General features: G+C 40.0%; 1 protein-coding gene across 8 annotated transcripts in view; it reads right to left on the minus strand.

Moving 5' to 3' along the window:
* FGGY (FGGY carbohydrate kinase domain containing) overlaps positions 1-25,972 on the minus strand; it is a 531,195-nt gene that overhangs the window by 427,573 nt on the left and 77,650 nt on the right. For all 8 annotated transcript variants that reach the window (XM_058303505.2, XM_058303502.2, XM_058303499.2 and 5 more), the window contains one exon: positions 327-415. In XM_058303505.2, the coding sequence (XP_058159488.1) occupies positions 327-415 (89 nt within the window). The remainder of the gene's footprint in view (positions 1-326; positions 416-25,972) is intronic.

Consider the following 25,972-nt stretch of genomic DNA (forward strand, 5'->3'; position numbering starts at 1 on the left):
TTTGATTTCCTTTTATGCACCCTTTAACGAGTGCCTTTGCAAAAATAGTCATATTTCACTCTGGAATTTTTGCATCTCCTTCAAATTTTCACATCTCCAGTTTTAATGAATGGCCTTCACCTTGGATACCCATTTCCAGGCCTCATAGGAGCAATGGTGTTTGGGCATGTGCAATCAAAAGATAGCTTCAAGATGTTTCAAGTATGCAAAATCACATGCAGATGTACAAACAGTATGTCCAGTCAAAGAGCGTTAAGAAAGCAATACATATACAGACACCAGAGAATGGATGAGCGCAAATAAAACCCAACTTATAATTAACATACCGTGCTGTGACACCTGTTGCCTTCCACGATAAGAAGTCTGGGAGATCAAAGAAATGTCCCGCCTTATCCCAGCAAGTTTCTCTCAAGTTCTGCCAAATTAAATACATATTAGAATCAATTGTGAAGATTTTTCCTACCCTTCTCCTCTTTCAATAATATTTTAAAGTTTTCTAAACAAAATCATGGCCAATAATGCCCATTAAAACATCTGTTCAGGGGCTGAGAGGTGGTAGAATGAGGAAGGATATACAAAAGCAGTATCTATAAAGGAAAGAAAAACTGGCACATGATTATTGATCCTTCCAAAAATGACCATAACTTCCCTTTTATCCCCTTTACCCAACCCAGAGGGGGGGAAACCCACTCTGTGAGGGTATGCATTCCATCTTCCCAATGAGGGGTGAGAGAATACACTTCAAAGATTTATAATAAGATATCACAGCTAAGCAGTTGTAAGCTAGGAAAACCACAATAAGAAATTATTCCATGAAACTAAGTACGTCCTGCCATGTAAAATGCTCCACAAGCCAAATGGTTCCAAAGTCAACAGAAAAGATGGTTCCTAAAGAACTTCCCACCTAAGTCAAAGAGAATGACCATATGATCGAGTCATTTTTTAAAAATTTTTTAAGATTTGTTTCTTCCAGTTTCTTCCACATGCTAAATGGCAACATTTTTTTCTTGCCTCTGTTACTTCTGCCTAGAACATTCATTCCTCACCAGCAATCCTTTTTCCTCCCAGGATCCAAGCCCCCCTCTTCCTCTGGTTACCTTGTATCTACCCCTCCTGGGCAAGCTTTCTAGGATCTCCTATTCCAGGTTAGGTCTGGCTGTCATACAAGCCATGCCATTTTTTACTTCAGCTTACAATTATTTGTGTAATATCTCTCCTTCCTGCTAGAGTATAAGCCCCATGAGGTCAAAGACATTGTCAGTCTTGTTCACTATGATCCCCTTCATCTGCTCTTCCCCTTACATAGAAGGGTGGATTCTCAGCTGCCAGAAGGTACACCATAACTCCAGCCCCCTTACCACATGGACCAGGGATGGCCATGTGACTTAACCTAGCCAATCGGATTCCTTCTCCCAGAAATTCAGAATTGGGATCCAAATGGAGCCATTTAACCTCTGCCTATGCATGGAATTGGAGGTGAGATAAACCTGGTAACAGTGAAGTGGTCATTTTTGGCCAGTTTATAGAGAAGAACAACTTCATAAAGAGAAGAAGAAAGCAGACAGAAGCCAAGAGCAAAAATAGAATTCCTACTATCCAGGCAACTTTCCAGGTCCTAATCTCATATACTCCTCCCCAGAAGTTACAAGAAAAGGGAATTTATCATAAGCACAAGAGTGTCTTTGGGAATCCAAAATACACCAGTACCTGCTAGAGGATAATATACAGTAGGCACACAAATATGTGTTGAATGAGTAGACAAACATACCAGTTTAACCTTTCAATTTCTCTCCTGTGAGTTTATAAAGGTCTTCCACATTAGAACTATCCTAACAAGCCCTGGGTGCTATTACATCCATTTTACAGACATACAATGGTCCTTCACCTACATTTACCCCCAAATTCTTTTGAATGTTTCCTATTTCAGATACTGCTTCCATACAACTACTGTGTGAACATAAACGTCTACATACAGCAGAAAAGTGAGGGCTGCCCCAGGTACAGGGTCTCCTGAAAACAGCAACATCCAAAGGGATCAGATATAAATGGCAGTGCCTTAAACCCATTCTCAATTATTGTTGCTATCTGTTTCCAGCATTTGGGTGAGAGCTTACATCTACAAAGGGACCTGTTCTACACTTCCCTTTGAACGTCCATACTTCTTAGCATTAAACAAAATAAAATTTAAAATTAACTAAATAGATCTAACACAGCTATCAACTACTACCTTCTTTATTCACTAACAGGTCACAATCAGAAAGTAACAGCCTTTTAACAGTATGCCTTTTAGATAGTACCCCACAAAAAGAACTATTTTCATGTGCTTTGTGGTTTCAGCATTCTTGGCAGTCAAGGAGAAGAAGAAAAGGCAGACTTCTTCTAAAGTCTCCCAAATCCACAATCAGTCCCCAGAAATGAACCATCAAACCCACTAAGCAACAACCAGTGCTTTAAGCTAATGCTGAATAATCTTCCTAAACTTAGTAAACAACTGCTTCTGTTAGATTTTTGTATAGGGTCATTAAAAGAGCTTGCGTAAGGAGAGGTTTCAGTCTGCAGCCACGCCAATGGCCACTATAAACAATGGAATCCAAGTAAAATGTCTCAAACAGAACGTCAAGCTTTTTGCAAAAAAAGAAATTCACTAGAGGAAGGATAGGGGTGGAGTGGAAAGAGACCTAGGAAGCTTCATTTCTTCTTGAGACTGCACCAGCTTCATCAAAGTCAGAGACTCCAGCCCAACCTCTCTATAGGGCAAGGAACCAGAAACAAAAATGGTGTTAGAAGAATGAGGTATCCTTAAGAAAGCTTAAGGACGTAAGCAATCTCAGAGCAGAAGATAACAATATTCCCTTCATACTCTATCAAATTCAAGTTTGGAGATTAACATCACCATCCCTGCACCCCCTGCCACGAGAAGGGTGCAGAATTTACATGGATGAGAGGGAATGTCTCTAGAAACCTGGCCCTTTACTTCAAGATGCTGACAGAACCATTCAAGAGGATCCTAGATGTTACGCTGAGCTACATGATTCACATGTGCTTTGTCATGAGATGCCACATTAGCCAAGAGCATATTAGACCCCATGGATGAATTTTTAATTCAGTTCTAGGGAAAAATCTCTCTTCTCCCTTCCCTGTTGATTCAGTTCCAGCTGAGGGCCTCAATCTTAATGAATTAATTCTACTCTTGTAATGACAGGGCCCAAATTAGGATACAGTCATCATCCTCTTATAATCATGGAAAGTTCACAACCGTACTCTCATGGGCCTCATCTCAGGGCAGTTCAGAGGTGTGTAGGTGATTTACAGTAATCCCATATTAAGGATGTAGAACATCCTAAATGGGACAAGGTCTTAGCCCAAAGTCACATGAGGTTTCTAGCTCTAAAGTGAGTGTTCTTTTATCCCACCATGCCACAGTCACCACTCTAAGGTTCCTAGGTTTTCCTGAGGCCTTTTGGAAGTGTCATGATGGAAGCTCTTGCCATTCTTTGCAGAAGAAAAAACCAAACAAAAGCCCTTACAAATACATTTTTTATTTCAAAACATTCCAAGATTTCCATTTCAATCCTGGACAATTCACTTAACTTCTATGAACTTAACATCTTCTATATGCAAATGGTGTGTGAGTTAGAGAGAGCCCAGAGCAAGTCCTGAACACATGTCAACTTGAACTGCATTATATTTCACTATGTAACAACTGAGACCAGGCTCAAATCAGGAGCTCTCTCTGCTAAATGAGTTAATAAGGCTTTCTATCCACCAGTTACCAAGCAACTAACAAAAAACAGTCTCTTCAAGAGAAAAAGAAATCAGTCGTGATTTTGGGTGTACGACCTGGCACTTAAATCTTCTGCATTCCAATAACAATACTCTGAATTAAGCAATCCTCCAGGATTAAAAGCAACCAAAGGGAAGAACTTTTTTTTTAAGAATTTCATAAAACCACAGCATTTCTTGGGATAAGGTTACTACTCAAAGCTCACCCAAAGGGTATCAGCAAAGGGTGGAGGCAGGACACTATATCCCACACTCAAGGCCAGGCAGCAGTTGCCCTACCAGTTTTAAGACAAAGAGAAGAAGCTTTCTCCCTTTCCATCCTACTTCAGTGTCCAGGAAAGCTGTGTGGACTCTGCTGACTTCCAGACATCCAAGCAGACAGACAGAAAATGAGCAGATACTGCAGTGTATGTCAGGAGACACCAGGGTCTGGGAATAGCAAAAGAAACTAGGAATGAGCAATTATAAAAAGGATCACCTGGGAAGCAGCTGTGGCTCAATCAGCTGGGCTCCCGTCTACCATATGGAGGCCCTGGGTTTGAGTCCCAGGACCTCCTTGTGAAGGTGAACTGGCCCATGCACCACGGAGGGCTGAGGGCCTGTGCACCACAGAGAGTTGATGGCCCGTGCGCTGTGGAGAGTTGGTGCAACAAGATGACAACAAAGGGAGACAAGCAGATACAGAAAAAAAAAAAGTGCAGCGAATGAACACAGAGAAGACACAGCAAAGAATGGAACAAGCCTCAAGGGGAGGGGATAAATAAATAAAAAATAAAAAATAAAGATCACCTGTGTATTTTGTCCTTAATTGCAAAGGCGTTCTATCTGGGCTGTCTGCTGTGGGCAGCAGATAAAAGGGAGGAAATGGAGCTCCTTAATTCCCCACCTAATAAATGATCCTGCCATAGGTACTTCCAAGTACTTATGCTGTTTTCCAGCACAACTACTGAAAAAAGCAAAATTTTATTCTATGTACAAGATTCCAAATTAGGGCACAGAGAAGAAAGATGTTTCAGGAAGAAACTTAATCCTTAATGTCATTCTTATGGAAAAAAATGATGCTGAAAAAAGCATCCAGTGGGTCAGAATCCCCAACCAGAAACTTCCCAGAATGAATGATGCAATTGTGTGTTTCAAACTCCCATTCACAGAGAAAAAGACAAAACACTAGAAAACACTAGGAATAATTCAAGTCAGACAGGCAGATAAGCTGAGAAGTTTCTGCTACTAGAGGTATCTTTCTAAAAGTTCAAAACTTACCATTCCGTTCCTTTTTTAAAATGGTTCCAAAGTTCCTCAATTCCTTAACCTGGCTTTCAGGACACTTAATCTGGCTCCAACTTGGCCATTATCCTTACTATGATGATCTTCTGGGCTCCTGTCCCATCACCCCTATCCTAGCACTCTCCACTCCACTCTCATCTAATTTCTTTTACTTCTCCCAATGCATTATGCTCTTTTATCTTTCTACACCTCTGTTTAAGCTGAGGTCTCTAGTAGATTGATTTTCCCATCTTCTCTTTTTATCAAACTCCAATCTGTGATTCAAGACCCAGTTCAAATGTCACCTTTTCTGTGAATCCTTTGATCCCTCTCTATTACCACTTAGTATATGACATATCCTAATTATGTATTCATGTCCCTAAAACCACCTCAAAATGACAAACTTCTGGAGGGCAAAAGCCAAGGCTAACTCATGAAAAAAAGTAAGAAGTTTCAGAAGTTTAAAGAAATTTAAAGCCAGGCCCTTTCAAAATAAAATTACAATGAAGCTGGAGAAAGATGTGCACAAAGGAAAAAGGTAATTAACAAGATGATATAGGACAATAATGTAATGAGCCTGATACCAAGGTTTGGTGAGTCAGCCACATAACTTTATCGTAATATTGTGTGTCTGTGGTCATATATCTGCCTCTAATGAGTAATCAGAGAAGGGAAAGGCTTTGGAGCTGGGGTGGCTAGAAAAGGTTGTTTATTGGTTTGTTTGTTTTTTCTCAAATGTTACATTCAAAAAAATATAAGAGGTCCCCATATACCCTCCAACCCCCTCACTCCACTCCACCCACATCAACAACCTCTTCCATCATTGTGGCACATTCATTGCATTTGGTGAATACATTTTGGAGCACTGCTGCACCACATGGATAATGGTTTACATTGTAGTTTACACTCTCCCCTAATCCACCCAGTGAGCCATGACAGGACATACAACGTCCAGCATCTGTCCCTGCAGTACCACCCAGGACAACTCCAAGTCCTGAAAATGCCCCCACATCATATCCCTTCTTCCCTCTCCCTACCGTCAGCAGCTACCATGGCCACTTTCTCCACATCAATGCTACAAGTTCTTCCATTACTAATCACAACAGTTCCCCAGCAGAACACCAGTAAGTCCACCCTAACCCATACTCTATTCCTCCATCCTGTGGACCCTGGGATGGTGATGTCCACTCCACCTCCATATCAAGAGGGGGCTTAGATTCCACATGGATGATGGATATAATTCTCCTACTTGTAGTTGCAGGCACTCTTGGCTCCCTGGTGTGGTGGTTGACCTTCTTCGCCTCTAGAGAGATTTGAGCTGAAACCCAGGGGTCAAGTAAAATAAATATCTATGCTACTGCTGAGAAGATACCCAAGAAACAAATATCTAAACTGTCAAGACAGATTAACCCCATTAGAGAAGGATTTGTTTAACTTTACCATCACAGAATTTATTTGTAAAATGAAATAATTCCATTGTATAATTTAAATTATTTAATTTTCAATAAATGGATTTATGTGCAATCCCTCTACCTCCCCTGGAGCCCCACTATTGTACAGAAAGTCAACTTTTAATATCTACCAGAGTTGACTTCCCAATCATAAAAATGTTACCATTTTCAAGAAAACTGGTCAGCTTACTTTGTTCAGGAGGGTAATACCATTACATTTTTTTGGAAAACAAGGCTGTGTAGTATGTGGGGTCTAAGAACTTTGGAGTCAGGCAGCTCTCAGTTTGATTACTGCCCTCACTGCTTCCTAGGTGTATAGCATAAGGCAAATTAATTTTTCTAACCCCAGTTCCCTCATTACTAGCATCTATCTCACAGAAGGTTGTGAGAATTGAATGAAATAAAGTACCTGAAAAGTCAACAAGATTCACTCTAGTTTTTGCTACAGAAAAGTCAACAAGATTCACTCTAGTTTTTGCTATAGAGCATATTTTTCAAAGTACTTTGACATGCATGATCTCATCTGATCTGTATAATTCTTTGAGATAAAGTAGGCAAGACATTATAAGGCTCACCTTGCAGGTTAAGAAACTGAAGTCCAGAGAGGGGCCATGACTGTCCCAAGGTTACATAACAGATAAGTGGCAAGAAAGACTAAAATTTGGATCTCTAAAGCCTGGTGCAGTGCTACCCTAGACATCTGCCTCCCTAAAGCATAACAAAATGCAGAAGTGCCAGGAGGAAAGGAGAGAGATGCCATATTGACATAGATAGCCCATTCCTTATGTCTGGTAGTATTCATGGAAGAGAGAGAGAGCCAGCCAAGGAGGGAAGGAGGGAGGGAGGGAGTCCTAACATAAAGAGAAGGACCTGGGATGAGTAAGAAGGTCTAGGAATAAACACACACACACACACACAAATTTGGACAGCATGGAAAGGTGAGGAAAGTTTCCTGGTAATGTCAAATGATATAAACCAACAAACACATGTTCTTAATCTTAATCCACATTCCTGTGGGTGTGAACCCATTGTAAATAGCACCTTTTGAAGATGCTATTTTTAGTTAAGGTATGGCCAGTTGAATCTGGGTGGGCCTTAATCCATATTACTGGAGACCTAATAAAGAGAATATGGAAGTCACAGAGGACAGAAAGGGGGAGGACATTGCCATGTCATAGGATGCAGAGATACAAGCTAAGGAACCCCAAAGATTGTTGGCAGCTAACACCAGAATGCAACAGTCTTTGGGAGAAAGCAAACCTTGTCAATATCTTCTAGCCTCAAAACATTAAGCCCATAAATTCCTATTGTTAAGCCAAAACCAGTTTGTGTTATTTGTGATGGCAGCTCTGGCAAACTAAGATAATACCTCATTCCCCTGGATCTCTTCACACCCTTCTCATCATTGTTTTTCTGCATCCTTCATGAGCGCCTCTTCTTTAGTTCCCCAGGATTCCTGCCTCACCTAATTGCTCTTCTCACTCTTTGCATATTCCCTGGGCAATCTCAATTACTCCCATGGATCCAACTAACTACAAATTGAATAGCATGCCAAATCTCAAACTCTAATTCAGATTGTGCTCTGAGATACTTCTCCCTGTGCACCTCCAACTCAACATGTCCAAGACATAATCTCATTTTTCCCTAATGTGTTACTCTTCCTTGATTTTCCTTGTCAGTTACTCCAATTACCTAAAGAATCATCTTCTACTTCTACTTCTCCTTTTCTCACTCAATATATCCAATCATCCTTCTAATTTAAACTCCCAATTACTCCATGACTGTATCGAATTCTTCACCCATCACTGTTCTGTTTTCAGTATATCATATTCTATCACCTGGATTATTCCTATAACATCCATGGTATACTACGGAAGTGGCCACAATTCTTCCCCTCCCTGTATTCATGCCCTTTGATTATGACTCAGCAGCTCTTTCCATCAGGAGGTAGGATCTACTTCACCACCTGAATCGAGGTTGACCTTATGACTTGTTTTGACCACTGGAATGAAGTAGAAGTGCCACTGTGCTACTTCTGACTTGTAACCTCAAAGGAATATGGTGCAACTATGTGAGAAAGTACCAACTAGCCTACTGGAGGATAAGGAAACATGTGGAGCAGAAAGAAAATATCTCAGCCAAAGCTCCACACAAGAGCTGAGCAAAGCCAAGATCAGCAAAGCCAAGATCAGCAAACCCTACCCAGCAGCTTTCCATAGATTCTTGAATAAGCTTAGCAGAGACCAAAAAAACCATTATTTGAGCCCATCCCAAATTACTAACTGACAAAATTACAAAGTAAATAAATGGTTGTTTTTTAAGACATTAAGTTTTGGGGTCATTTGTTACAGAGCAAAGCTAACTGATACAGTCACCTAACTTTCAAGTCCTATTCCTCCCCTTGTCAATCCCCAAGCTCTACAAAGCCAATTAGGATAGAATGATCTATATAAAATATACCTGAATATATAAATAATTAATTAGTTTACTATTTATTCAGTATCTTCTATTTGTAAGATACTGTCCTTGGCGCCAGAGAAACAGGAGAAAACAAGAGACACAGTCCCCACCCACAGGAAGCTTTCAATCTAATATGCTTTACACCCTTCAAAAGCTTTCTACTACCTTTGGGGTTAAAGATCAAATTCATTATCACGGCATATGTGACCCATGCCTTACTCTCCAGCTTTATCACTCACTACTCTCTGAGATATTACACAATTACTCACATACATTATGTGTTTCTCACCACTATATCTTTATTCATATTGACACAACTCATGTGTCATCCCCTCCATGGAATCTTCCCTGACTCCCCCAAGCCGAGTTAGGTGCTCCAACGCTATGCTCCCATTTAATCAGTGATTTTCTCTATCATTGCATTTTCCATCATCTGCTTATGTGTCTGTCTCTCTCACTAGACTAAAAGCTCCTAAAAGATAGGGACTGTGATTTTTAATGATTCTGTTTCTAGAATCTAGCACTGTGCATTTTAACTGATATATAGATCATGTGCAAAGAGCTGAATGAGTAAAAAAATGAATGGATGAGCAGAGACAATGAAACTAAAGAATTTATGGAAATGAAAACAAGGAATGAATGAATAAATGAATGAGATTGTGAATAAGAACATTCCTAATTTCTTTTTTCATTTAAGTTAATGGCTTTTCATAGTCCATTTCAGGAGCAGAGATACATTCTAGCCAAGCTAAACTGCCAGGAAGATAAATTTGTCTACTCAGGGTGAGCAGGTCTTCAGAAGAAGTTTCATTTTAATTGGAAAATGGATTTATTCACTTCCTGGCTTGGAATCCTGGGTCAGTGCAGAACCATGCTGAATGGCTGCCAAGCACCGTTGGAGAAGGGGCTGCAGCGGAAAAAGTTCTCCATCAACTGTCAGGTGCTTTGGGGTATCTAAGGACAACCTAGTGTCAGTTCTAGCCTGGTGGGCTCACATGGATGCCCCTTCCTCTTTCATCACTAGAAGTCTATCAACCCAAACTTTACTTATCCTCAACCCATAAAGGATGGGTGTACTTTACTGCTTCAACTGGCATTTCTTTTTGTCTTTTGGGAGTATGTACATCCTTAACTTGTTTACTTCTACTACTGTTATGGAGTTCCACTGTCATTTCCTAAAGGGTACAGACAAGGGCCACACTGAGAAATTCCTTCACAACTCAACTAATAAAATATTTCATAAGCTCTTCAGGAACTGGTCTAGAAACATTTCTTGCATCTTCTGTCAAGGGGCCTTGTAGAGGGTGCTGGACTCTTAAAACGTTTTTTGTGACCAGGTTCCAGGTTTCTTCTTCAGGTTCAACTGTCAAAATCTTCCACCTATCAACACCCCCGAGAGCCCTCATTTCTCCAAATAGACTTTGCCATTGGTAGTTCTCCCAATGTAATATTTTACTCTATACTGAATTGCCTTTGCACATTCTGTTCTCTTTACTAGAGGCAGCACAGCATAGCAGCTATGAGCATAGGCTCCAGAGCCAGGCTGTAAAGGTGCATACCCTGGCTCTGATACTTAATAGCTGACTCTCAAACTTGAGCAAGATACTTAACTGCTCTGTGATTCCATTTCTCACCCTATTATAATTACTGCAGACAATAATAGTACCTATGTCTTAGTTACTGAGGGATTGAATTAGGTAATATATTTAAAATACATAGAACAGCCCCTGGCAAGCAGTAAGAACTTCTCTAAAAATGATTGTTTTTATTGCTCCATTAAGTATCAGTTCAACTACATCTTCCCATCTTCAGGAAGGAGCAGGTGCTTTCGAGTCTGACACCTTAGTTCAAGCCTTGGTTCTCTTACTTATTAGTTCTGACTTTTGGCCACTAGTCACCTAATCCTACTTTGTTCATTGATAGCAATATTTAACTCATAGTATTATTGGTCGAATTCAATTCAATGAGATTATATATATGTTAATGTACCCAGACTGGCACCCTCCCAGTAAATGTTAGTTTCCTCCACAATTATGTGGGCCTACCTATTTCCTATACTAATCTCTTAGCTCCTTTTAGGCAAAGACTATAATTTATTCATCTGCATCCCTAGAGTTAACATCAAATAACAATTTCTCAAATGAAACACTTATTGACCATGCATCAATTTGACAATCAGTCCTGGTTTGTGGCCAGATATGTGCTAGGTGTGAAGGCAGGTCGCTTGTCGGCTGGGTGGAACAAAGAATTTGTATACATGAAAAACAATCAGGAGGAGTATATAAAACAGTACAAAATAATGTCAAGTTCTAAAATTCCTGATTTAGAAACTAAGAATTCTGGGTGATCATGAGAAAAGACATTGCTGTGGGCAGGAGGTAGAAGAAAGGTTTTTATTTAGGAGTTTTGAGGGGCAGCAATACGAAAGAAAGTGGAAAGGAGGGCAGTCCAGGCTGGACAACTGCCTGAGCAAAAGTACAAGAAATATCAACTGTGTGCCTGGGCCATCAGGGAGAAACCCTAACAAGGTCAGGCTAAGGGACATGTACTGAGATGCAAGTCAGAGGTAAATCTTGATTTGTATTAGACACTCAGGTGAGAGGCAAATGAGAGCCACAATCATTGTTGAGCAGAAGGCGCTTTCTGAATACAATCTTAGGAAGGTTTGGACAGCAACAACCTGCTAAGCAGCCTGAAGAAGAGAAGAAATAGGAGGCAGAAAGACCAGTTTCCAAAATACATTTCTGACACAAAGGGAGGAAAAAGGGCAGAGAGGAACAAAAAAAAGAAAAATGGATGCAAAAGAGAAGATGAGTGAGAAAGAAGATGAAAAAAGAAGCAGCAAGAGGAGAAAGAAGAAGAAAATAACAAAAAGCAAAACATGGACAAAGAGAAAGGGAGCTTGGGGTAAAGGGAAAGAAGAGGTTAAACATTAGAAATGAATAAAATGAAAAAGAAAGAAAAAATGAAAGACAAAAAGGAGAGATAAAAGAGAAAAAAATGTGTGGAAAACAAAAGTAAGACCACGATAATGTCCCCAACAAGGAAAAGCATCAAGAATGAAGGGTGAGCACCAGAGCCCTGTCCTGGGTCTGCGTGCTGTCTCTCCTCTGGGTGAATGAAGTCATGGCTGATGTCATTGGCTGAGTCATATGCCCACCAAAGTGAGACATGGAAAAGGCCCTGTCATTCAGGCCCAACCTCCTGGCCAAGAGGGGTTAATTCACTGCTTTATTCTCGACAGCACTGTCTAGTCTAGTCTTAAGATGACTGAAATGAGGTGAGTTTCTCCTTTTGCTCAGGGAGGACACTGTGGCCATATGAGGGCTCAGAGCTCACATTCCACTAAGTTTTTAGGTCTAAGACCTTGAGATGGGAGAGTGAGAAAAGGTACAGCACTGGCTTCTGGCTTTTCTCAGATCAGGGCAAACTGACTCCACCCCATGATGTCCCAAAAGGAAATTCCCATAATGAATAGCATTTAATATACAAAGGGGTTCAAAAGATGTTTTTCAACTGACTCATTAAACTGCTTACTCAAGATTCAGCTTAACTATACTATATTTGAAGCCCATGGAGGTCTTATTTTCTCAGGTTGCCAGACCTTTCCCCATGCAACTCCAGCTAACTGAATTCTCTGCAAGTTATCCCACCACCATTGCCTAACCCCATCATCTATCAGCCCCCAGACTATAATCACCTCCTCCTGACTCCTTTCCCTAAATAGGGTTATATTTCCAGAGTACCCTGAATTTCCAATCCTTTTATGCTTTGCCTCTTCTGCTAAAATATGAGCAACTTGGGGATAGAGACTATATTTTGTTTATTGCTAAATTCCCAGCAACTACCAAAGTACCTGGATTTCAATAGATTTTTAATAAATATTTGCTGAATGAATGAATATCCTTGAACTCTGGCAGGAACTAAATAACACCACAATATTTTTAGACCATTTCTAAAATAGGCACCCATTCTTACAGCCATCTTCCTAAGAAATGTCTATTGATGAAGATGATACCCTATATGGTACTAATAATAGTACAAGTAAAACTGCTCTGGAAGTATTCATTTAAGGCACCTCAGGAGGGATTTATTCCCACCCCAACTCCCCAGCTTCACCCCTCTGGTCTGTGTACCGCTGTGGAAAGAGTGCAGGTTTGAGTTAGAGTTGAGTTACAGCCCCAGCTCCATCACTCACTAGCTGCCTGAGGCAAATCTCTCTTAGCTTGCACCCAACTGCTCCAACAGGAACAATAATTCCTTCTCCACTGAACTGTTTGTAAAATCAAGCACAATTTTCTTTTTTAAGTGTCTACCCCCTCAGACAATGAGAACTATTTTCCCCTTTATTCTTGGATTTCTTAACAGCATCTAAAACTAAGTGTATGAAAAACAAACCTCACTAATTTTCTTTCCAAAACATCAAGTTTCTGTCATTTACATCATCTGAAAATATACTTCACCACCATCACTCCATAATTTATCAAATACTTTCTGACACAAAATACAGCCATCAATACCATTTGATAGACAGGAAGCTAAGACCTACAAATGAAGTGGGCCATTATAGACAGTAAGCAAAAATTCACAAAGATAGGGAGTGGGAAGCATGGGGTGAGGTCCTGGCCTCTTAAACCCAAACCCAATATTCCTGCACAACTGCCCGGATGCTGCTTCCCAGGACATGGGAGGTGCTCCTTAAATACTTTCGTAGTGATTCACTCTCTTCCTTGGGTCCATGGGCTTGTCCCTAACCCCCAGCCAAAGCCTGACCACACAGCCTCATGCCAAGACAACTGCAGGAGGTTTCACTCTGGTCCCTGATTCTCTTCTTACCTATCTTAGGTTTAAAGCATTCAAGCATTGAAGAACTTTAGGGGCATGTAGACCAGTTGTTCCCCATGCCCAGCCATGGACAGGTGCTAGTCCATGGCCAATAATTTTCACCAATCATTACTAAAGTAGTAATAATAATTATAAGAATGATAGTGATAAATAAAGACCTTATTATTAATAAAATTATGAATAACTAATTGGTAAAAGAAGAGCAGGGTCTTATTTCCTAAAGGTTTGCTTTGCTTTACAGCGGCAAGCTCCAATATTCTATACATGGTGAATTACTGAAAGAAAAAGTATATCCATGCCATGCTTAGACCATTTTAGCAAAGCCCTAATGAGAAATAGAGGCAAGGTATGACAGAGCCACTTACTCAAACAGCTCTCTAAGTCCTTCCGAATGTTCCCTTATCTTCCATTTTTGAGTCAAGGACACTGACCACTGAGATGATAAAGTCTATAAGCCAAACTAAAGTAGTTTTTGGAGAAGGTGTGGACATGGGTGTTGATGAGGCCTTAGAGTTTAGAGCAGACTCTTTTATTACTAAGGTCATTCATAAGTTTTACCTAATCCATACCCTCTCCATGAAGAAAGGATTCAGAGAGATATTGGCTTTGATGAGAATCCCTGAAGCACTTTATTACTCAAAAGCAGGGTAGCCATAGATTGACACTCAGACAAGCCTTGCATGAGGTCTTAGCTGCAAGAGTACTTCTAGGACCCTTGGGTTTGGAAGTGGTAAGAAGCTAATTCAATCCTTTATTTCTTCTTTTTAACTACATGTATCTAAGGGAAAGAAAAGGGGAAGAAGAGGCCAGCTCTTTAAGAGATAGCTATAATATGCTGCAACACACAGGAGAGATGGATGGATTAATGTCATGGAGAGAATCTTAAAGCTCACTCAGTTTCAACTATTAGTTTTAATTGTAAGGCTAACTTTGGGCTTCTAAAATATGGATAAACTTGATAACTATTTTATTCTAGAGTTCATATTTATCTTAACTATTTAGGTGAGAAGAATATATTATCTAGGATTGTTAACTTAAATGATGGGAAATGGCTCTCTCAACCTAGGTGTCTCATTTGTAAAGAAGTCAGAAGAACCTTGCCTGATAAAGGCTGAAGTATGACCATCCTTTTTAAAACGACTTATTAGAGTCAGAAAGCCTGGTTTTGCATCCTAGCATTGCCAGAGATCATGCAGTTAGTTAGTGGAAATGTACTTAACTCCCTCTATCCTCAGCTTCTTCATCTGCAAAGTAAGTGATCACATCTAACTCATAGTATGTTCATAAGAATTAAATGAGATAGTGGATTAAAAAGCACACAATAGATACTTAATAAATTCTAGTTCAGGTATTCACCCTGTATGATTGCTATATAAAAGTAAAGGGCTTTTAAAATTTCAAAATGCTTTCACAAGTGTAGTGATTTTTCTTAACTTACTCAGAAATGCATCAAAGAAACAAAAAGGATCGATGGATAGATAGAAGGATGGATAGATGAATATATAAGAAATAAAGCAAGTATAGTAAAATGTTACTGGTAGAGTCTAGGTGATGTTCTGGGTGTTCACTATAAAATTCTTTCAATTTTTCTATAAGTTTAAAAATTCTGATAAAATGGTGAGTGGGGAGTGTCTTTCACAGCCTCTTCTCCTTGACTCTATACTTGGGAGCTCCTTGAGATAATGGAAGATCTTAATTTTCTCCCTGCCTCCCCATCATCTGGCTTGGGGCTTTACACATAGTAGTTATTAACCAAGTTTGTTTCACTGGTTAAATGAATGTATCGCCAAAACAGCAGGATAGTTATTCTTATTTTAAATATAACAAGAAAAGAAAAATGCAAAACCAACCCAAATGTTTTGAGAAATGAGATTTGCTTATCCCTCCAGAAGAATCCCTCTTCGCTGGTTTTTGGCTAGCCTCCACACCTGCCTCAGTTAACACATATCTACCCTGGGCTTCCAGACTTCCAAGATGACAGTTCACATTTCAACGAAGCTGATGGTGCTAATGAGTTACTATATCATGACAAATATTAAATGCATAGTCTTATCTAGTGAGAGTCTTCTAAAGATAATATTTTTCCTCCAAAAGGTATGGCTCCTATATTAGCCACTGTAAGAAAATAATTTTCTTCAACTTGGAATCAAACCACGAGGCCTAAGACCAGCCTACCTTAGCAATCTTTCTCTTGCCTCTCTGGTTAAACTGAAAACTCCTAGAAGTAGCTAACACCCCAGCACAGCAGTCAGGACAAATGGCAATAAATACAGCTGAGCATGTGGTCTTTAGTGCTGTAATTGTAAGTCTGGTTCCTGGCTCATCAGGAAATATTAATCCATTTAACAAATATTTATTGATTATGTTTTCATTGCCAAATGCTGTGATTCGTTCTGGGGATACAAAAGCAAGGTATGAAAAGACAGACTTGGGAAACGGACTTGGCCCAGGGGTTAGGGCTTCCATCTATCACATGGGAGGTCCGCGGTTCAAACCCCGGGCCTCCTTGACCCGTGTGGAGCTGGCCCACGCACAGTGCTGATGCGCACAAGGAGTGCCCTGCCACGCAGGGGTGTCCCCCGCGTAGGGGAGCCCACTCGCAAGAAGTGCACCCCATAAGAAGAGCCGCCCAGTGCGAAAGAAAGTGCAGCCTGCCCAGGAATGGCACTGCCCACACTTCCGTCCCTCTGACAACAACAGAAGCGGACAAAGAAACAAGACGCAGCAAATAGACACAGAGAACAGACAAGTGGGGGAGGAGGGGAATTAAATAAAATAAATAAATCTTTAAAAAAAAAAAAAAAGACAGACTTGGTGACTTTTGAGTAAAGAATTCACCAAACCAAACAAAGAAGGAACATGGTACAGGAAAAAAAAAAGATTTAGCCAACCAATCTTTATCCAGACCCAGTCATGATACCTGATAGCTCAGGACAACACAATTCATCTCTTTGAGACTTACTATATTTATTTATAAAATATAGGAAATAATAATATTTACCTCACAAGTCCATGTCATAAATCAAATAGAAATATGTGAAAGTCTTCCATAAGCCAGAAAGTAAACCACAAAAAAAGAGTATTATAAAAATAGCTGATATTAATTAAATATTACTAGATGTCAGACTGAGTGCTATTTTTTTTAACTGCATTTTAAAATTACTTCATTGGACCATAAAATTAAAGAATATAGTGCATATTTGTCATAAATTAAATATGCAAATGCAAGGATGATAAGGAATGGATTCACTGTCCAGGTAAATGAAGACAGGCTAACAATTTCAACACTCCATATATTTAGTTATAAGCCCAATTTATGGGCAGACCACCCTGGAAAGAAAATCCAGAACAGATGCTCTAACAACAGCTGACAACACTATCCACATCGGCCAAAGGCTGGGAAGAATCTGATCAGGAACATAAGAGCGTCCTGGTATAAACCTTCTAAAGAAAGGCATTTTGATCCAATAGATGAGTCTTCATTTCTCTTGGGGACAGAGGGAGCTACTTAAAAGGGTTACCCACCTCAGGAGTCCACAGACCCAGAGGAGAGGCCCAGAGGAGTTATTCACTCAATCTGAGCCTTCACTTCAAACACACAAAATAAGCTGTGACTCAAAAGAAAACATGAAAAAACAAAAAGACTTTAAAAAAAAGGTAACAGGCCTGCAGCCCTTTGGGGTGGAAAAGAGTGATGTTTCAAAACTCCTTTTCCACAATAGAGAAGAGAAAATTAATGTAACACTCTGCATGTGATAGATCTTTACAATGTAACCAAACTATCAACCAGTCACACCCAACAATCAAAAATGGCATGACAGATGATTTAATAAATTCATCAATTCACCCATCCATCAACCCAACAAAATATTTACAGAGTTAGTAATGTCAGATGCTAAGCAGTACCCTGATCAATAGGGACACTGAGATAAATAAGGCATGGTGCAGGTAAATTCCAGGATAGAGACAACGAAGGATGCCAAAGGGGAGATAGGACAGGAACGTAATCGACACTAGATGGAGGGAAGCAGATCTGGCCCAACCGAAAGGGTATCCGCCTACCACATGGGAGGTCCAAGGTTCAAACCCCGGGCCTCCTGACCTGTGTGATGAGCTGGCCCACACGCAGTGCTGATGCGTCAAATGCGCGTAAGGACTGCTGTGCCATGGAGGGGTGTCCCCCGCATAGGGGAGCCCCACACGCAGAGTGCACCCATAAGGAGAGCCACCCAGAGCAAAAAAAAGTGCAGCCTGCTCAGGAATGGCACCACACACACAGAGAGCTGATGCAGCAAGATGACACAACAAAAAAGAGACACAGATTCTGGGTGCCGCTGACAAGAATACAACCAGACACAGAAGAATATACAGTGAATGGACAGAGAGCAGACAACTGGGGGGAGGGGAAAGGAGAGAGAAATAAATCTTTTAAAGCAAAGCAAAACAAACAAACAAACAAACAAAAACACTAGATGGACAAAGTCAAGGAAAGCTAAGGGAGTCAATGTGTCTCAGTGGACCTCCTGCATGTAAGGTCCTGGTGCCTCAAAGAAAAAAAAGGAAAGCTTCCTGGAGGAAATGAAGGCTGCACCTTGAAGAATTAGTGTAAGTTTTCACAGTGAAAGAAGAAATTATTATAAATTGGCCAAGGAGAAGGGAAAACCCTGAGCAAAGACCAGAGGTGTCAAAGAGTATGGATGTGGAATCATTAGAGCCACAGACTAAGAAATTGGCCATCTGGAAAGTTTTTCCATTTCTCTAAGTATTTTCTTATAGGAAAAGTAATGATGGATTCCTTGAACAAATTCACACAGCCTGGGTCTCAAATTCAAATGCCTGCAGGGGTAGAGCTGGAAAAATAAAAAGGGAAGCAGGTTGGGTGGAGACAATTGTGAAATGAGGAACAGCTGTGCACTCTAAGGTAGCAGCCCCTACTCAGCTCCAGCCCAGTCCTTCTACATGGGGACTTGGGCCCAGTATTGCCAGGTCCTTTCATTATTTTTTCTAGAAAAGCAGAAAATCTGGATTTTTAAGTAAAATCTCATAGTTTCTAAATGTTAGAAGCTAATTCAAAAAAATTTTTTTTAAACATAGTGTAGGTAAAACAAAACCCATCTGAAGCCAGATTTAGCCTGTAGGCATTCAGACTGCAGCTCTGGCCTGTAGGAATAAATGAATGTCCCTTTTAGGGCAGGCAATGAGGGACAACTGAACGAGCCCAGGAGCTGAAGGAAGGCAGGACCTGGTGAAATATGTGGTTCTACTACTTACACTGTGCAGCAATAGAGAAGCTACTTGAACCCCTGAGTCTTGAGGGGCTTAGATGAAATGCTGTCCATGAAGCCCCCATTACAGTGCTTTTTAGAAAAATGAGCCTAAGAAGAAAAAAAAATTCCTTGCTAAATAACGAAGTGTTGTCAACCAGAAAGGTTAGCTATGATGACAAGATTATTTCTGTTTAATTGAAAATTACTAAGAAATCATAAAAGCATGAGCACTGTGCTACAATAGTAGCAAACTATTCCAACCATGGATGGTGTCATATTACTAATGTTTTTTACATATACAGTGAGACTGTTTTTTTCTATTCCAATAATTTCTTTAAACGAATGCACATTTAAGACTGTACATTCATTTTTTTTTTTAAGATTTTTTTTCTCTGCCGCCCCCTCCAGTTGTCTGTTGTCTGTGTCCATTCACTGTATGTTCTTCTGTGTCCACTTGTATTCTTGTCAGCAGCACCAGGAATCTGTGTCTCTTTTTGTTGAGTCATCTTGCTGCGTCACTCTCCGAGTATGTGGCGCCACTCCTGGGCAGGCTGCACTTTTTTCGTGCGGAGCGGCTCTCCTTATAAGGCACAGTCCTTGCGCGTGGGGCTCCCCTATACTGGGGACACCCTGCGTGGGATGGCACTCCTTGGACGCATCAGCACTGAGCGTGGGCCAACTCACCGCATGGGTCAGGAGGCTCTGGGTTTGAACTCAGGACTTCTCATCGTAGGCAGACACTATCAGTTGAGCCAAATCCGCTTCCCTGTACATTCATTCTTGTAACTTTTTTCCCTTTAATATTTTAATTATAAACCCTTTTGTTGCTACACAAATATGATCTACTAGGACACATGCCAGAGTGATTATTTTTAAGCCATAAAACAGGCTATGTCAAATCCATACTTAAAACCCAATGCTCTTGGAATAAACCCAGATCCCTGCCCTTATCTTCTGAGGCGATGGAAGATCTGACCCCTGCCCATTCTTCCAACCACCTTCCAACTCTCTGCCTTGCTCATACCACCCCAGCTATGCTGGCCTCCTTTCTTGATCTCATAAGGAACTTGCCTCCCAGTAGTGAATCTGCTGCTCTCTCTTCCTGAAGAATCTCATCATCAGGACAAACAAAAATGCCCAAGAGAGAGACCCATGCAAACTACGCCAAATCTGTGGATCTGTATTCTTCTGTCATAGCACTTTCCAAAAAACAAATCACTTTGTATATGTATTTGTTTCCTTTTCTATTTTCTGCCTCTCAACACTAGACTGAAGTTTCCAGGAACTTGCTGAGGGCCCTCATCTGGCTAACTCACAATGGTATCCCCAATGGCCAGCATAGTGCCTATCACATAGGAGACCCTCAATCAATATTTGTTAAATGAAAAAATAAACCCACCACGCCCTATTGATGGTCTCATATCCTCCTGAAACCAGCATGCACTAATTTCTCCCCTGAACTAGTTTATGCAAAGTCTGCGTGGCAAACACTTGAAGAGGGAGTAGAGGATAATGATCAAGAGTCCATGTCAAGGTTCAAAGCCCAGCTCTGCCAGTTATTAGCTGAGTGACCTTGGGCAAATTGTAACCGCTCTGTGCCTGTTTCCTAATCTGGAAAAGATAAGTACTTCAGAGGATGGTTGTGAGGATTAAATAAATTAACGTGAGAAAAATGCTTGGAAAAATGCTAGGTAGATAATAGCCCTAAATGTACTTTAGCTACTGCTTTCATCTATTTTCTTGTTCTGTTATTATTACTTTAGTTGATCAATATCTGATCTCTCCAATCAGACTGTAATTTTGGTGAGGGCAAGACCACTTTTGGATTTCCACTGTGAATGGCACAAGCCCCATACGTGAGCGATGAGGAAGGACAGCTGTGGTATTGATCTTGATGTGGGTTTGTTTACATGGTGTGAGACCGTGAGCAAGTCATTGAACTTTTCTGAGCTTCAGTTCCCTCATTTAAAAAAGAAATAATATCTAGCTCATAGGACAGGTGTGAAGTTTAAATAAAGTAAGTCTTGTAAGATAAAATAATTCTGGGGAAGCAGGCACTCAGTGAATTTTAGGGGAAACAAGTAGATTGTATTCAATAAAGCAGTCTGCTCTGCAGTTCAAAGTTTACTGCCTTTTGGAATAGGTATTATTACACATACCGTATGAATGATTCAAATGAATTACCCTGAAAATATGTCTGTACTCTTCCACTGTCTATTTTCTATTATTGCATTTGATAACTTTGTAGTGGCTCTCCTTAGCTATTAGCTAAACAGGAAAAAACATACTACTCATGATGGCCAGATCCATGAAATAAGATACTCTATTACCCAAAATTCTCCTATTTGGTAATATTACTGAAATGTGCATCAGCAAAGGCAAATATTTTTAAACACAATGCAAGTAAAAAGTAAACTATTTGAATATCTACTGTAAAAGCCACTTTACACTTAGCTAAATTCTTACAGTAATTTCACAAAGCCAGCATCATTTCCATTTTAGAGATGAGCACATGGAGATTCAGAGAAGTTGTCTAGCTTGTCCAAGGTGCCACAGTTGATAAGTGGTAGAGAAAGATTCAAATATAGATGTGACTGGCTTTAAATCCTGTACTTCTTTCTGTTGTTACAGAAGTGTTTCATCTTCCTAAAGTTCCTCAGTATATAGTTATGCGCTCACAGCTAAGACTTGATGAATTTAGGTGAATAATATTACACCTGTAAGTTCAATTTTAAGCAAAAATAAACAAGGAAGACCATAGCTTCCAACATACTGGCATTTTAAAAAAGGAAAAAAATAGTGGCATTTCAAAGAAAGAAACTTACATTGTTCATCTTTCATAAGGTTTCAAGATTAGAAGAAATCTTTGGGTAAGAGAATAGATGTTATTATGTCATGAAGAAGAATGAAATAATAGGGCCAGACGAGCCAGGAAAAGCGAGCAGGGACAAGGCTCTCCTCTACAGAAATGATTAGAATGAGTATTCCTGGCTTCTACCAGGGATTTCTTTTCTTTTCAAAAGCTCCTAATGCAAGGCACGCAACTGACACCTTCCATAGGGAGCAGGAAGGGGTACCTTAACAAACCACCTCTCTAGTCAATAAACTTCAGATTCCACAGAGAATCAACAGGCACTCAACAAGACACATCAGAACCATTCAGGGTAACATTTACTCATTTTCCCAATATGTTATCAAGGAACAGAAGCAAGTGGGGCATGGACTGGGGAGATAGGAGGGGCAGACATATTTTTTTAACTTATCAACAAAAGCCTTTGACATTCCAGCCAGTTGGTTCCAGACCTTTGGGATGAACAATAAAAATTTCAAACTATAAAATGACTAGCTTTCTGCTCTGCTGACAATGGCAAAAAGAGGAAATGAGTTAAAAGATGGATTGGACTAACTCCATTCAGTCCCTACAAGCCACATTAATTATCTTCCATTAACATTGGGCTGTCAAGATCAGCATCAGCCTGTTAACTTTGTTGACCTTCCCCAGTCTGCACCTTGTTACCCTACAATGTTTCATGTTTATAAAGATAGGAGACTCCAGCTGTTCTAGCCTGACAGAACTTAATTTACATTTGGCCTTCATTAAGATGAGAGTCAGAATCATTGAGACCAAATGGAAAAGCCAGACTGCTGGGGGTATGAAAAATTAAAATGGCATTTTTTCTTTTATCTGACAGTTCTTATTAAGGAGATATATGTCAACCTGAAACACATAAACCTTGAATGTAAAGGACATGATTAAAATTCCATATCGCAGGACTAGGACCCAGTGACTTTACCCAAAAGCTCTGGTGGTCCTAGTATAACTCTTCTAGTCTTCCAGGCAGTCTGAACTCAAAATTCTGCCCAATTCCCTTTGACATCCGATTCCAAGCTAAGGACAAGGAGCACATGAATGGCAGCAATTTTGAAATGAGTGGTCAGCTCGGACTCCTCCATCTGACTCACCTCTCATATCCTATCAGTCTCAAAGTCCTGCTGATTTTATCATCTAAAGATTTCTGGAACCCATCTCCTCTCCATCCCACAGTGCCTAATTCAAGCCTCATTAGTTCTCACCTGGAGTACTCCAACAGTCCTCTTATTGGGTCATTCAAATTATTTTAAAAATATTTTTGAGTACCTACTATGTGCCAGTCATGTGACTTGGAGAAGGGACACAACAATAAACAAAATGGATATGATTTCCATCCTCCTGTAGGTTACAATGGAGGCAAGCGTTATACAAATCATCACACAAATGGCCATAGCACCACAATTTATGAAAGATAAACATGGTAAAATTAAAAGTGCAATGAAAAGAGCTTTCTGATTTATTTCAGGATCAAGAAAGGCTTTTCTAAGTAAGTAAGTGACAATTAAGCTGAAACCTGAATGATGAGTCAATAGTGAGTAGTGAGAAATTCTGGGCAGAAGATACAATACTATCAAAACCAGAGATCAGTATATGTTTTCTCTAATGGGCCAGATAGTAAATATTTTCAGCTTTGCAGGCCACAGAGTCTCTCATATAGTCTCTGTTGCAAAAACTCAATTCTGCCATTGTGGTACAATAGCAGCCATAGACAATACTTAAATGATTGAGTTTGGCTGGGTTCCAATAAAACTTTATTATGGACACTAAACTGTTAATTTCATATAATTTTCACACATCACAAACTATTATTCTTCTTTTGATTTTTTTCAATCATTTGAAAATGGAAAACCCACTCTTAGCTTGTAAGCCATCCAAAAACTGGCAGAAGGCTAGATCTTGTCCCTAGGAGATAGGTTGCTGACCCCTGGTCAAGACTCTGAGGTGGCAAAGAAGTGGGTGTGTTTGTAGAATCTTGAGTTAATCTCTGTAGATGGATGAAAGTGAGCAAGGAGGTGAGGGCCACAAAGTAAATCGGGGGGGGGGGGCAGGAAAAATGACATTAAATGCTTTCTCTTGGACCACGTTAAGAACTTTGGAATTTATCCTAAGAGCAATGCAAAGCTGAAGGGCTATCATCAAGGAGTAAGAAAACTCTTAATACTTACACACACACACACACACACACAAACACACTTTCTCACCCCTAATCCAATTTCTGGCAAAATTACCTTTCAAATCCCTCCCTTGCTTATAAACCATCAACTAGTCACTAACACCAAATAGGTCCTATACAAACTGAGCCCAGGCTACTTATCTGGGAAGGAAGGAGGGAGGGAGGGAGGAAGGAAAGAGTAGACAATTTTAGTCACTGCCTGCAATTTAGACTTTATTTTCTATGTAGTTTGTTTAATGCAGTTTGATCTCAACTGCAAAATGGTTAATATTGTGAGAGATTCATAACAAATGTACATTGAGACCCTCTGTGATATATGGCCCAGAGCTGGCCACCAAGCAGATACTCAATAAAGCCCTGATAATCCTCCTTGCTTACCTCTACAATTCTTCACTACCTGTAGCCAAAAGGGTGATATATCCAACCCCTTTCTTCTCTTGCACGTTCAGGCCATCCTAAAGAACATCACTGTCCTCAATCCTGGCCCTACCCAAGCAACAGATTTCACAGAAAGGATTTTAGTACAGCATGACCAATGGAATGCATGAGGATTATGTAGCCATGTTTTAAATCTTGGCTCTACCATTTGCTTAGGAAAATTATATAAGTTCTCTCTCAACCTCAGTTTCCCATGCTATCTACCAGGAAGAGCTTGTTAGAAATTAAATCAATTAATGCCTACAATTGCTCCAAATAGACAAGCTATAAGGGCAGTGTACAGCAGCTGGCTCTTTATTTGATTTGTGTTTCAGTCACCAGCATATATTTGGATCAGGTTTTGAAATAAACTTACAGGTGGAAAAAGTGAGGTCTAGGGTGAGAATTACTTTGCACAAAGTTATACAATGTGTTTCAGGATTAAATCTCTGAAACTACCTATCCCAAAGACAATCCATGTTTTCAAACTCTGAGCAACTACAGAAGATATTCTGCAAATTAAAATTTACAGAACGGCTCAATATATAAAACAGATAACAAGCCTGCTGTAATTATTGATGTTTCTTGCTTACCCATCTCTTACTCGATGGTGGCAATTATGGGGCACCTCCCCAGTCACTTAAGTTCCCTGAACCCCATATACAATTTGAGTCACTGAAGCCTCAGCCTACCTCAAACCTCAGTCAATGTATCATATTGGTTCTTGTTCATTTGATGGATTCTCTCCTCTCCAGACCACCTAAGGGTTTTTCAAGTCCCTGAGGTTTGCAAAGGACTTGAACTTTCTCACACATCCATCTCTAATGGGAACCATTAAGCTGACATCGCCATTCTCCACACTTCAAAAGGGAGTCCTAACATCTGGAAATGGGAAGTGCTTTGACTAGAAATTACTCTATCACATGGGGACGTAATGATCAGGTGGTTTGAGAAAGGGATACCCTAAAATGTCAACAAGACCAAAGATTAATAATATGGAGCTAAATGCCTATGGAAAAAGAAGGCTCTGATTGGAAGATCTGGACTTCAGTCACAGCTCTGCGACTTTCTAAATGGAACAGTAATTAACCTCTCTGAACTTCACTAGAGTACTGGTTATTAAGAGAGTAGATTTTGGAGTTAGTCAAATCCTGACTCAATCACATACGTATTGTGTCACTTTGGTTGAGTTGGTTAATCTCTCTGAGCTTTACTTTCCTTGTCTACAAAACAAAGACTTAAAAAACTTACCTCATAGGACTGTTATTAGGATTCAAAGAGATAATCTTTGTAAAATACTTATGGTACCTGGCATGAGCTAAGCATTTTATTAAAATAGGAGTGATTTAACTAAAACCTGATCAATAAAATAGGATCAAACTTCCACATAGTGTTGTGGGGGAAAATGAAACATAATGAACAGGTCCAAAATAAACGGAAT

This window comes from Dasypus novemcinctus, chromosome 9, assembly GCF_030445035.2.
Source record: "Dasypus novemcinctus isolate mDasNov1 chromosome 9, mDasNov1.1.hap2, whole genome shotgun sequence".
NCBI classification, from domain to species: domain Eukaryota; kingdom Metazoa; phylum Chordata; class Mammalia; order Cingulata; family Dasypodidae; genus Dasypus; species Dasypus novemcinctus.